The sequence below is a fragment of the Sphaerulina musiva genome (genome assembly GCF_000320565.1).
Source record: "Sphaerulina musiva SO2202 unplaced genomic scaffold SEPMUscaffold_1, whole genome shotgun sequence".
Taxonomy (NCBI): Eukaryota; Fungi; Ascomycota; class Dothideomycetes; order Mycosphaerellales; family Mycosphaerellaceae; genus Sphaerulina; species Sphaerulina musiva.
The window spans coordinates 566,207-578,057 of NW_016017383.1; the positions used below are offsets into that span (position 1 = coordinate 566,207).

The 11,851-nt window shown below is 50.5% G+C and overlaps 5 protein-coding genes across 5 annotated transcripts; 1 reads left to right on the forward strand and 4 right to left on the reverse strand.

Annotated features, from left to right (window-relative positions):
• Nucleotides 1-288: 288 nt before the first annotated feature.
• SEPMUDRAFT_55602 (metalloprotease) lies at nt 289-2,872 on the reverse strand (the record flags this gene model as incomplete). The annotated part of the gene is made up of 3 exons (XM_016909368.1): nt 289-1,567; nt 1,658-1,834; nt 1,926-2,872. 3 exons carry the CDS (start codon nt 2,870-2,872, stop codon nt 289-291), a joined length of 2,403 nt encoding a protein of 800 aa, XP_016764479.1.
• Nucleotides 2,873-3,195: 323 nt separating this feature from the next.
• On the reverse strand, nt 3,196-6,162 carry SEPMUDRAFT_121901 (elongation factor G, mitochondrial). The gene has a single exon (XM_016901737.1). The coding sequence runs from the start codon at nt 6,139-6,141 to the stop codon at nt 3,709-3,711; it is 2,433 nt and encodes an 810-aa protein (XP_016764480.1). The 5' UTR covers nt 6,142-6,162; the 3' UTR covers nt 3,196-3,708.
• Nucleotides 6,163-6,508: 346 nt separating this feature from the next.
• SEPMUDRAFT_129317 (DEAD-domain-containing protein) lies at nt 6,509-8,089 on the reverse strand (the record flags this gene model as incomplete). The annotated part of the gene is made up of 2 exons (XM_016902280.1): nt 6,509-7,191; nt 7,249-8,089. 2 exons carry the CDS (start codon nt 8,087-8,089, stop codon nt 6,509-6,511), a joined length of 1,524 nt encoding a protein of 507 aa, XP_016764481.1.
• A 180-nt stretch (nt 8,090-8,269) lies between these two features.
• Nucleotides 8,270-10,324, forward strand: SEPMUDRAFT_121902 (Krr1-domain-containing protein). Its single transcript, XM_016901738.1, has one exon. It carries the CDS (start codon nt 8,281-8,283, stop codon nt 10,249-10,251), a length of 1,971 nt encoding a protein of 656 aa, XP_016764482.1. The 5' UTR covers nt 8,270-8,280; the 3' UTR covers nt 10,252-10,324.
• A 920-nt stretch (nt 10,325-11,244) lies between these two features.
• Nucleotides 11,245-11,828, reverse strand: SEPMUDRAFT_145622 (uncharacterized protein). Its single transcript, XM_016903166.1, has one exon. The coding sequence runs from the start codon at nt 11,685-11,687 to the stop codon at nt 11,358-11,360; it is 330 nt and encodes a 109-aa protein (XP_016764483.1). The 5' UTR covers nt 11,688-11,828; the 3' UTR covers nt 11,245-11,357.
• Nucleotides 11,829-11,851: the final 23 nt, after the last annotated feature.

Sequence of the window (11,851 nt, forward strand, 5' to 3'; positions counted from 1 at the left end):
AGGGGGTGGGTTGGAATGAGTTTTTTTTTTTTTTTTTTTTTTTTTTTTTTTTTTTGCTGGGTTGAGATGGATTTTTGTTGGCGGTGGATGATGTTGTCGAAGTGGTTGGTCGTTGAGCATATATATATAGCAATGCGCAGAAATAAACGCTTTTTCATCACATTGCGCATAGGTGTCACAGCCACCACGAGCAACCAACCATGAAATCGAAAGACATATCGACACAACCACCACCACCACCACCATCCCCATCAAAACATCCAAATCCCCACCATAAACCCCCTACTCTCAACTCCCAATCCCCAAATACCTCTCATAACCCCTCAAATCCAACCCCTCCCTCCCCAAAAACTCTTCCAAAATCCTCTTCAAATCCCTCGCGCCTCCAGGCTGCAACACCTGCGTCCGAAAGCGCATTCCCACCTCGCTACTAAACGGATCATCCACAAAGGCCGAATAAAATACATCCTCTGCATACACCAAACACCATTGATAGGCGTAATATGTACCCGCATACCGGTCTTGGATGTTGGAGAATGTGGATTCTCCGTGGCCCCATTTGTTGGGGTCGTTGTTGTTGTTGTTGTTGTTGTTGTTGTTGTTGTTGTTATCGTTGTCGCTTTGAGGACTAGTACTGGGAAGATCGGAAGGGTCGGGAATCATAGTAACATTGCGACCGAGAGTATTGTACAAAATCGTAACATCGAGAGATTTCGCTTCGTCAGAAGAAGTGAGTTGGGAGAGATTTTGATCGTACAAAGCGAACCAAATCTGACGAAGAGTATCCAAACCGCCGAGAAGTTGAGTGGAATTGATAACTTTGGCAATCAAATCGTCAGACATGGTAGCTGGGGGTAAAGCAGAAGTTGGATCGAGTTGCTGTTCGCTTCTCCAAGCGGAAGCGGCTTCGGAGGAAAAGGAGGACCAGTGTTTACTGATGCGTTGGAGAGTTTGAGGGACGCGGGCCCAGTTTGCCATTAGTTGAGATGGGAATTCGAGGAAATCTGAGGGGACGCCTGCGGTGCCGTGGGTACGGCTGAAGGTCGTCTGGCTGAGGAAATTGTGCATGGTGTGGCCGAGTTCGTGCATGACGCTGCTGACGTCGGCGTGTTTGAATAGGGAGGGTTTGATGGTATCGTTGGATTTTTGGAAATTGAGAATCACTGAACAGGAGGAGGCGAAGTAGGAGCCGTCTTCTTTTTGGAAGCCGTACTGGATGGGCTGCATGTATCCCCCTCCACCGCTCTTGACGCCTTCGCGGTAGAAGAGGTCGAGGTAGAGATAGCCGCGGAATCCAGTGTCGGTCACTTGGTACTTTTCCATGTACTCCTGATTGTCCCATACGGCGTACATCATGACATCGGGATGCCATACGAGATCGCTACCCTTGCCGGATGGGGATAACTCATCAGCATCCTCGCCCTCGATTTTGTAGAATTTCAAACCGAAGATTTCGCCATAGAATTCCAGTATGGCCGGAACAGTGGTATTTGCGGGAAAGTACGCAGTAACTTGGTTTTCGTCCACATCGTAATTGGTTTTGCGTTCGACTTCTCCGTAGTACAATCTAAGCACAGCGTCAGCGTGGTCCCCTGAATATGGAGTACGAAAAGGCCGTGGGGGTGTAAACAGTCACAGAGAGAATTTCAACACTTACTTGTCCCACCAATAGGCTATACCTCCATCACCCACCGGACTCACCAGCTTCTCGTCTTTCGACTTGAGCTCATTGAGAGTTTCCAGCTCCCGTTGGCCCAAAGGCGCAACCCTGGAGCCAATATCTGCCAAAAACTCATTCACCACTTCTACTGTCTCCGCCATCGATCCATCAAGCCTAAGCCAACCCAGAGTTAAAAAGCCAGTTTCTTCTTGCGAGAGAGAAAAGTTCCCGTGGAGATAATCAAAAAAGTAAGAACAAAACTCACGCGTAAGCAGCATAACTAGGATAACCCAAAACCTGCGCATATTGCAACCGCACATCAACAGCTTCCTGCACCAGAGGAACATTCTCCGGAGACTTGCGTTGCGCCGTCAAGAATGTAGTATACCTCGTAGTCTCATTGATCGCATTATTCATAATAGTAGGGTAGCGAGAACGAAGACCAACGTCCACTTTCAGCTTCCCGGCATTCTCACCCGTCGTGATGTTCTCATAAGTCTGCAGGATTTCCATGGGCACGCCTTCGAGCTCTTCGGGTGTGAAGTAGACATCAGCCACATCCTTGGCCAGATTGGAGCTGAATTCGTCGGTAATGTTTGACAAACGCTCGTCGAGTTGGAAGAAACGGTCGCGTTGTTCGCCAGCTGTGACGTTCAGACCGGATTGCGCGAATTGGAACCATGCGCTTTTGAGGGCGATTTGCTCTTCTTCGTTGAGTGAGGAGTCGTTGGCGTATTTCTGATATACGCTGTCTATCAATCGGAATAAGTCCTCGTTGTTGCGAACTTGGTCGTCCACATCCCGAGCATTTCCTAGTGCGGTGCCTATGGCTTCGTTCACTTCGGGTTTGGTGCCTAGGCTATAAGTGCCCAAAGGCAGACTTCCAACACCATCCTCGTTCTCGTATCGAAGATATGGGAGAATGGTATTATCGAACGTGGCGTTGTCCGGGCTCACATTGTCCAGGATACTCTGCACCATAGCCTTCTGGAGCGCAATGTTCTTAGATATGGTCTGATTGATGGAATCGGCCGAGTCGTTGAACACATATGGCGCCTGTGGGGGACGTGGGATGTTGGAGCTCAAATGGCCACTATCCGGGGCTGTTTGCGCATGGCCAAGTTGTGCCAAGATGGACAGCAAGAGAAGTGTGATCCTAGACTTCGCCCAAGACGAGCCCAGCTGATTGATATAGTGGGAATTCAGAGCCATCTCTGCTCATACAGTGCTGTATCAATCGTCAATCTGCACGAATCGGGCGACCATGAGGGGACAGCCAAACGCTTATACATCGCGTCTTGTACCTTTTAGTTGTGTTGGAAGTAAACCTAATTTTAAACATCTCATCTGCTATTGCAGGCATGTCGTCTTTGGCTTGTAGCCTGCTGGGATCATCGTCTCACGGATCTCGTACTTCTTGTTCCGTCGATTCGCCTAGAACAATATCGTTAAATCCAAACAGGGGCTATGCGCTATGCCACTCGTTGATCAAGTTTCATGAACTTTTATCCTACTCTTGTATGCATACAAGCTGGGTCCATCTATCCGTCTATCTGGCTGTCTTGATCTATCTAACAAGCTGACTTAAAGTAACAGCAACCAAGAACACCGCCCATACCGAGTGGAGAGTCGAAGGAGCTGTGCGTTTTATATCGCCGCGGGTCTGTACAATCATTTATTACTCTGTCACTCTGTTGGTACAAAACATCTCATTCGTCATCAGCCTGTTGGAGTCGAGTTCGAGCAGTGTCTTCTTTCTTCTTCCATATCGTACAACAAATTGAGGTTGGCGAAAGAATCACGGCTCTCTGGCTGCTCGGTTCTGCCCGAGAGCCAACTCAAGTCACCCTCTGGAAATTGGAGAGTGGCACCTCGTCAGCATGACCCTCCTCTATCACTCGCACGTAGGAGTTGCCAGGCGCATAGGGCCTGACGGGGGTGCCTGCACATCCTCTGCAAACGGTTCTAGTCCTCGCGGGACTTTGTCCATAGAGTAGGTATTGGCCAAATGTAGGCCTGCCACCGTTCCCACAGATATGAGCAATGCACTACTTCTTATTTTTCTCCGCCCTCTCCTTCTCGTGCTTAGCGATCAACTCCCTCTGCAACTGCGGCGGCGCAGGAGCATAATGACTAAACTCCATACTAAACTCTCCTTTGCCCTGCGTTGCAGCACGCAATTGGGAAGAGAAGCCAAACATGCTATTCAACGAACAATCGGCAGTCAGCGTAAACTCCTCGGCACCGATTTCCGTGTCATTAATGATGGAGTTTCTCTTGTTGAGAAGGCCGACAATGTTACCCTGGAACTCCACAGGAGCGGTAATCACAGTCTTCATCAAAGGCTCGAGAACCTGGGGACCTGCAGCGAGAAAGGCTTTACGAAAGGCTTGTTGCGTGGCGTTCTTGAAGGCCAATTCCGAGGAATCAGTCATGTGTGTAGCTCCGTCGTTGATCACCATGCTTGTTCCAAGGACACGATGGCCGAGGAGCGGACCGTTGACACAAGAGGCTTGGAAACCTTTGTCGCAGGCGAACAAGTATTTTTCGGGAATGGTACCACCCACGATTTGAGATTCGAACTTGTTTTCACCGAAACCAGCTTCGCTGCCGCTCTCGGACGGCTCGGTGGGTTCGAGATACCCAACAACACGAGCGTAATCTCCCGCTCCACCAGTTTGCTTCCTGAGTAAGTGGTCGAATGGGACGTGATTTTGGATGGTCTCTCGGTATGCAACTTGTGGTTGACCGGTGACGACCTCAACCTTGTATTCACGTCTCATGCGTTCGACATAAATATCGAGATGGAGTTCACCCATTCCGGATATAATGGATTCGCCCGACTCAGTATCGACGTGAACGCGGAATGTGGGATCTTCACGCTGGAATCTCGAAATGGCCTTGCTGAAGTTGGGTGTGTCCTTGGTGTGTTTGGGTCTGATGTAGAGGGAGATGACGGGGTCCGGCACGAACATGGATGTCATAGAATAGTCAAGCTTGCCGCCGTCTGTAAAAGTGTCTCCAGAAGCGCAGTCAATGCCGAACACTGCACAAATTTCTCCCGCGCCGATCTCCGAGACCTCTTCCATTTCGTTAGAGTGCATGCGTACGATGCGAGGAATCTTGACTTTTTGACCTGTGCGAGCATTGGTGACATTCTGACCTTTGGAAAGCTTGCCCTGATACACGCGAATATAAGTGAGCTGGCCAAAGTTAGACTCTTCCAACTTGAATGCTAAGCCTACAAAGGGGAGGGAATTGTAAGAGACAAGCTTGACGGTCGCTTCGTTTCGTCTTCGGTCCAGAGCCAAGTTCTCCACCTCAGACGGGTTGGGCAAGTAATCGACGACAGCATCTAGCATAGGCTGAACGGACTTATCAGCCAAAGCAGATCCCATCATGACAGGTGTGAACTTCAGCCCGATTGTCGCGCGTCGAATGGCCGCCTTGATCTCGTCCACCGAAGGCTCACGTTCGTCCAGCACTGCGTCGGCAATAACATCGTCGACGTCAGCCAGAGTCTCGATCATGACCTGTCTCTTCTCCTTGGCGAATTCAACCAAGTCTGCCGGGCATTCATCCTCTCGCACAATAACACCTTTATCTCCCTCTGAGTAGATGGCTCGCATTCGAATGAGATCCACTACACCCTTGAACTGATCCTCCGCACCGATTGGGATCTGGATGGCAGCAGCAGGAATTCGCAATTTCTGATTGATTCCTTCTACCGCCTTCCAAGGGTTGGCACCCGCTCGATCCATCTTATTCACAAAGGACAGACGAGGCACATTGTACCGCTTCATCTGTCGATCCACCGTCACCGTCTGCGACTGCACACCCGATACCGCACACAGAATCATCACAGCGCCATCCAACACTCTCAGCGCTCTTTCCACCTCAATCGTGAAATCGATGTGTCCTGGTGTATCAATCAAGTTGATATGGAATTTCTCCTCTTTCAGCTCCCCTGTCACAGGATCCGGCACCTTCTTCACCCAGTCACAAAACGTCGCAGCAGATTGGATTGTGATGCCCTTCTCTCGCTCCAAATCCATACTATCCATCTTAGCGCCGACGGCATCGCGTCCGCGCACTTCGTGAATATCCTTGATCCGACCCGTGTAGAACAGCACGCGCTCAGTGGCAGTCGTCTTGCCAGAATCGATGTGTGCTGCGATGCCAATGTTCCGCACTTTGTCCAAGCGAGCGGCTTCTTTGGGGTCGAGGTTCTCGACGATGGCAGATTGAGAAAGCGAAGCGGGATCATGCATGGCCGTTTCCAGGACGGAGGCTGCTGCTGTTGCGGAAGCCCATCGTCGCGGCTGAGTCCATCTCGCGCCAGGTATTCTGTCGTGTTTCTGCCCGGAGAGGGAAAGTTGTCGAAGGGGATAGCATGTCGATGCGGATGTGAATGTCCTCGTGCTGGGACTGCGAAGAGCCGTGTTCCGCAGCGAGAGCCGCGTCAGCGCTTGAACTCGCATTGTGGATAAAACGGGAACGAGAGACTCGAGATATGAAGAAGAGGTGCACTGGGCAGAGGCGAACGGCTGAGGAACGACACTTTTTGCTTGTCTCACTGCTCAGACCTCTCTCGTACCATACCGCTTTGGGCACCCCCGCGGACATGTATCTGTTCCTGTGTCAGCAGTTTCTGGCTTACCTACTTACATCTGGGCCTCTCGCTGTTATTGGCCTCAGCAACATGGGAGAGCCTATCGCAGACAGTTTGATGCTGCTTAGATGGACGCCATAAATTTCGCACAATAGAATGTTTGGAGCGGCCAAGCACAAGCTGAATCAAATATATGCTGTCCCGAAGACGGTGCTTCCAATAGGTCAGGACTGTTGCTACGCCTTCCCCCTCCTCAAAGCCTTCGCCAAACCCCTTCTCCTCTTCCCCTTCACATCTCTTCCCTCCTCGATATTCAACATGGCCTCCCTCTTCTTATCGCCCACAACATTCAACGCCTCTCGAATGACCCGCGTCTCGACGTTCACTCCAGTCTCCTCATACGCCACCATAGCCTTGCCCACACGTGCTTCGATCGCTTTCACAAGGTCCACATCCCTCTGTCCCACGAGACTAATCGCCACGCCGACCCGTCCCGCACGTGCCGTACGTCCCACACGATGAATGTAATCATCCGGGTTACGAGGTAGGTCATAATTGATCACGAGTCCCACATCCGGAATATCAAGACCGCGACCCGCTACGTCTGTGGCAACGAGGATCCGTGCGGCGCCAGCGCGAAAGCGGGCGAGGTTGTTGACGCGGTCTTCATGGGTGAGAGCGGAGTGGAGAGCTGTGATGCGGTGCTCGAGAGAGCGGAGCATGTATTCTAGGAGGTTTGCGGTTGTGGTGCGGTTTGTGAAGATGATGGTTGTCTTTTGAATATTGGCGGGAGTGCTGAGGAGAATGTGCAGGTACTTTTCTTTATGCAGGACATTCACGAGTTGATAGGTTTGGGTTAGGGTTGAAGGTATGGCAAGAGAGTCAATGTCTACTTCTGAGACGAAGGGTGGTGGACGGCCTGGGAGACTTTAGCTTTTTGAAAGTTCACGGAGTCATGAAAAGGGCAGAGACGTACCATTCTCTCGAGGACTTTCCTTCAAAGCTCGCACTTCAGGTGTGACTGTGGCGGTGAAGAGTAAGGTCTGTCTCTTTGCTGCGCTGGGCACTGCGTCTAGACACCGTTCCACATCTCCCAGCATGCTGCCTTTTCCACTTTGTAGCAAGCGATCTGCTTCGTCGAACACCACAAACTTGACTTTTTTCAGTCCGCGAATAGTGTCTTCTCCACTGTTCAGCACATGATCCGCCAGCCTGCCAGGCGTGGCAATCACAATATGTGGTTTCTTTTCCAGCTCGATGGCCTGTTTTCGCATCTCAGCTCCGCCTGTCACAAGAACTGATTTGATGCCTTGATTCCCTCCAATGGCTTGGATCTGCTCATAAATTTGGAGTGCCAATTCTCGGGTTGGTGTCAGGATGAGAGCGTAAATTCCCGACGGTTCTTTCGCCCACTGTTGGAGAATTGGCAACGCAAATGCAATTGTCTTTCCAGATCCAGTGCGACTCCCTCCTATGCAGTCTTTACCTGCGAGAATTTCGGGTATGGTAGACTTTTGAATACGTGTCGGGTTTGTGATGGACAGGTTTTTGAGTGCGTGGATCAACCATGGTGATACTCCAAGGTCTTTGAAGGTCAACTTTTCGTTCAGATCGGTCGATAGCGTGATGGCATCAACCGGTTCTTCAGTCGAAGACGAAGCAACCGGTTGCACTTTGGGAGCCTTTGATTTCTTGATTCTGGACAGGCCGTCGTCTTGGAACGTGATGGCCCTAGATGGCACTTCTTCCGCATCCTCGCCGTCGCTACTCAATCTCCGCTTCTTGACAGGCCGATCGCTATCGTGGAAGTCCGCCATGGCTGAGTAGAGTCTGTCTTGCAGAGGTTCGAGAAAAGAAGTTCGGGACCAAAAAAAGTGCGCCACAATTCTGTGTGAGAAGAACCCTGGCCCGCTAGCGTCAACCTTATCTGATATTTTTCGTATGGACGTGCGAATGAGCACGACTTCGAAATTACCCATCACCTACAACTTCTACTGCAGCCGCAAAGATGCCTCGGGCAATGAAGAAGCAGAAGCTGGATCTAAGCGACGACGAAAGCGATGCCGGCGTCAAGATCGAGCCTTCCACCTTCAAAATCAACGAGTCGTATGCCGCTCGCTTCGAACACAACAAAAAGCGCGAAGAACAGGCCCGGCTGGAGGAAAAGTATGGCGCAGGGAATGTGGCGGGAAATGGCAGCAAGCGCAAGTTCGACGACGACGACGACGAAGACGATGATTCGAGCACCGACGAGGAGGAAGACGACGATGCTGAGCTGGCAGACGAGGAAGTCGACGAGGAGATTGAGAATGTGCTGCAGGCCATCCGGAACAAGGACCCGCGCATCAAAGACCCCAATGTGAAGTTCTTCAAAGACTATAACCCCGAGCAAGATGGCGCCAAGGGGAAGGAGAAGGAGGGAAAGCCCATGACACTGCACGATTACCAGCGGGAGAGACTGCTCGCCGGTGAGATGGGAGACAATGACGACGAGGAGGTGCCGGTGCAGACATACCAGCAAGAGCAGGACGAGATGCGGAAGAATTTGGTTGGCCAGATGCACGCTACGGCCGCTGACGATGCAGAGAGCGAAGACAACGACGATGAGGAAGATGGTATGTTGGTGCGCAAGAAGAAGAGCAAGCACGAAGACCTTCCCACTGCCGACACCAAGTCCAAGTCCAGGAAGAAGAAGGTCAAGATCACGGAGCAGGATATCAACGAGGCCGACAAGGATCCAGAGACCTATCTGTCCAACTTTATGGCCGCCCGAGCTTGGCTGCCGACTGATGGCTCCCGCTTCCAGCCGCTCGAGTCGGATGACAGCGAGGATGAGAAAAAGGCAGAAGAGTACGAACATCTATACAACCTACGCCACGAGGACCCGACCGCCAATGAGAAGCTCAAGTCCTTCTCACGTGATGTTGGCAAGTATGGTGTGCGGAGAGATGAAAAGACTGGTCGTGCCAAGCAAAGAGAGCGTGAAAAGGAAACGAAGGAGGCTGCCAAGCGAGAACGTGAGGAGGAAAAGGCTCGACTGCGCAAACTCAAGGTGGAAGAAGCAGAGGAGAAGGTCAAGCGTATCAAAGAAGCTGCCGGGTTGCGAGGCAAAGCCATTGACTTGGATGAGTGGCGAGACGTTATTGAAGGCGACTTCGACGACGACAAATGGGAGCAGGAGATGAAGCGTCGCTTTGGAGAAGACTACTACGCGGAAGATGATGCGATGTCGGAGGACGAAGACGAGAAAGCTGGCGGAAGCAAGTCTCGTAAACCCAAGAAACCCAAATTCGACGACGACATCGACATCAACGACATCATACCCGATTTTGATGCCGGCGACAAACCCAACATCACGCTCACGGACGACGAAGATGACGAGGAGGGAGGTGCACCTCTCCCTCCCGCTTCCGACGAAGAGACGTCTGGGAAGAAACGCAAAACGAAAAAGGACCGCCTACAAGAGAAGTCTGACGCCAAACGTGCTGCGCGCAAAGAACGCGCCAAGATTGAAGAAATCATCGACTCTGCTCTCCCACTCAGTCACCCCACCTTGGCCTCTTCCGCAGGCTCGCACAAAGCTCCCGTCACAGGTTTCCGCTACCGCGAAACTTCTCCCACATCCTTTGGTCTATCAGCGAGAGATATCTTGTTTGCAGACGACACGGCATTGAACTCGTATGCGGGATTGAAGAAAATGGCCGCCTTTCGAGACCAGGAGAAGAAGCAGAGGGATAAGAAGAAGTACAGTAAGAAGCAAAGACTCAAGATGTGGAGGAAAGAGACGTTTGGAACTCCGGATGAGCCCACGGGCGGTTTCGAGAGGATCTTGGGCACCTTCGGGGAGCAGGTCAGTACGGGGGCGAATCATGTTAATCTTGCCGCAGCTGAGGAGAGCGGGAAATCGAATGGAACTAGCAAAGAGGGAACGAAGAAAAAGAAGAGAAGTAGAAAGAACAAGTCGAGCTCGGCGGCTTGAGTGAATAGTGGCAAGTAATTTCTCCATCTAGATGGCGGAGGAGAGGCGTGTATATATACATCTTCTGTACGACATATCGTAAGTGTATACAAAAACAATTCTGCAACCAGAGTTACTCTCCACAAATATATACCCTTCTTCTCGTAGAAGACAGGATTGTTTGAGTTAACCTCTCACCCACAAGGCCTAGAAGGCATTTTCCTCTCCCAAAGCTCTTCCATTCTTTCCACACAATCATATTCCATCTTACTAATCCGTACCCACCGCATCAATCCAACAATGCCCCTGTGGAGTCATAGGTAGCAGTCATCCATGACTCCAACATAACCAAAACGAATACCAAACAGCATTTTATCCATCCTAATACCTCAGCGAACCATAAATGTACATGTACATATACTGTACTACCTAAATCCCTTCCCCTATAATCCCTAGTACCCAGTGCCTACTAGAAATATTCAACCTGATCGATCTCTAGTATTATCAAAATCCCCCTCCCTTCTTCTTTCAGTCAATCCCGATATTGAAATTGTATATTTCTACCTTCTCCCTTTCATGCACGCCTATGGATGGCCTCGGGGACAAGTAAATCCAACCCTCCCCCTTTTTTTCTTTTTTTTTTGGGGGGAAGCTCTCTCTCTCTCTCTCTCCGACGGGACTTGGAGGAAACATTTTCCCACCCTCAATCTCATTTCGAGAAACTGAAGCCCCTGCGTAAAATTTGACTTCACTGCCCACTACCTGCTATGAAGTGGACTCGTAGAGGAAGTGGAAGTAGACTTAGAAGCTGAGAGGGGTTTGGATAGGATATCGAATACACTTTTCTTTTTCCTTTTTTTTCGTGGTGCGTTTATGAGATTTGTTTGTTGGTGAATACTGTTACGAATGCCTCTTTAAAGTAGCTGGCGCAAACGATCTGGTGCCCGGGTTAGTTATAAAACAAGAAGAAGGGTAAGGTAAGGTAAGGTAAGCTGTTGAAGACGACTTTGTTGATGGTTGTTGTTGTTACTACTTCGGGACTGTATAAGGGAGTAGGTAAAGTACCTAAGTATTGAGAGGCTTGGGTCGGAGATTGCAATTGGGATATGGATGTCTGGTACCTGACTTTAGGGGAGGATGAAGCGTGGCTCGGATGGAAAGGTCGATTGAATTTCGATGTAGCATCGGTATGGAGAAGCTAGCTGGGTATGTCGGATTCTCCGTGGACTTGGAGTTGAGGTAGGTTTTCGAAGTACAGATGCCTCCTTTTTCGCCAGGATCGTGGAGGTTGTATTCAGAGTTGTGGATCTGTAGAGGGAGTCGAGTCCAGAACTCTCTAAGATTGTTCGCTCTGGTAAATCCGTAGAATGTGGTTCTTTGGTGAAGCTCAGAACGAGGAGTCTTTCGCACGCAGGCTCCTCGGTATTAGCATAGAGATTTCGTTTCTTGAAGGTCATGAAGTTCTCGGCGGAGATTCTCGCGTAGGTAAAGCCCCGTTCTGTTGCTTGATTGCACTTTTGAACCCACAAAGTCCCTAGAAAGGACTGACACCCAGCTCCAGAATTAATTTCCTTGCAAGAAGGAAAAAACTCGTCGGTACACTTTCGTTTCCCCCCCCCCC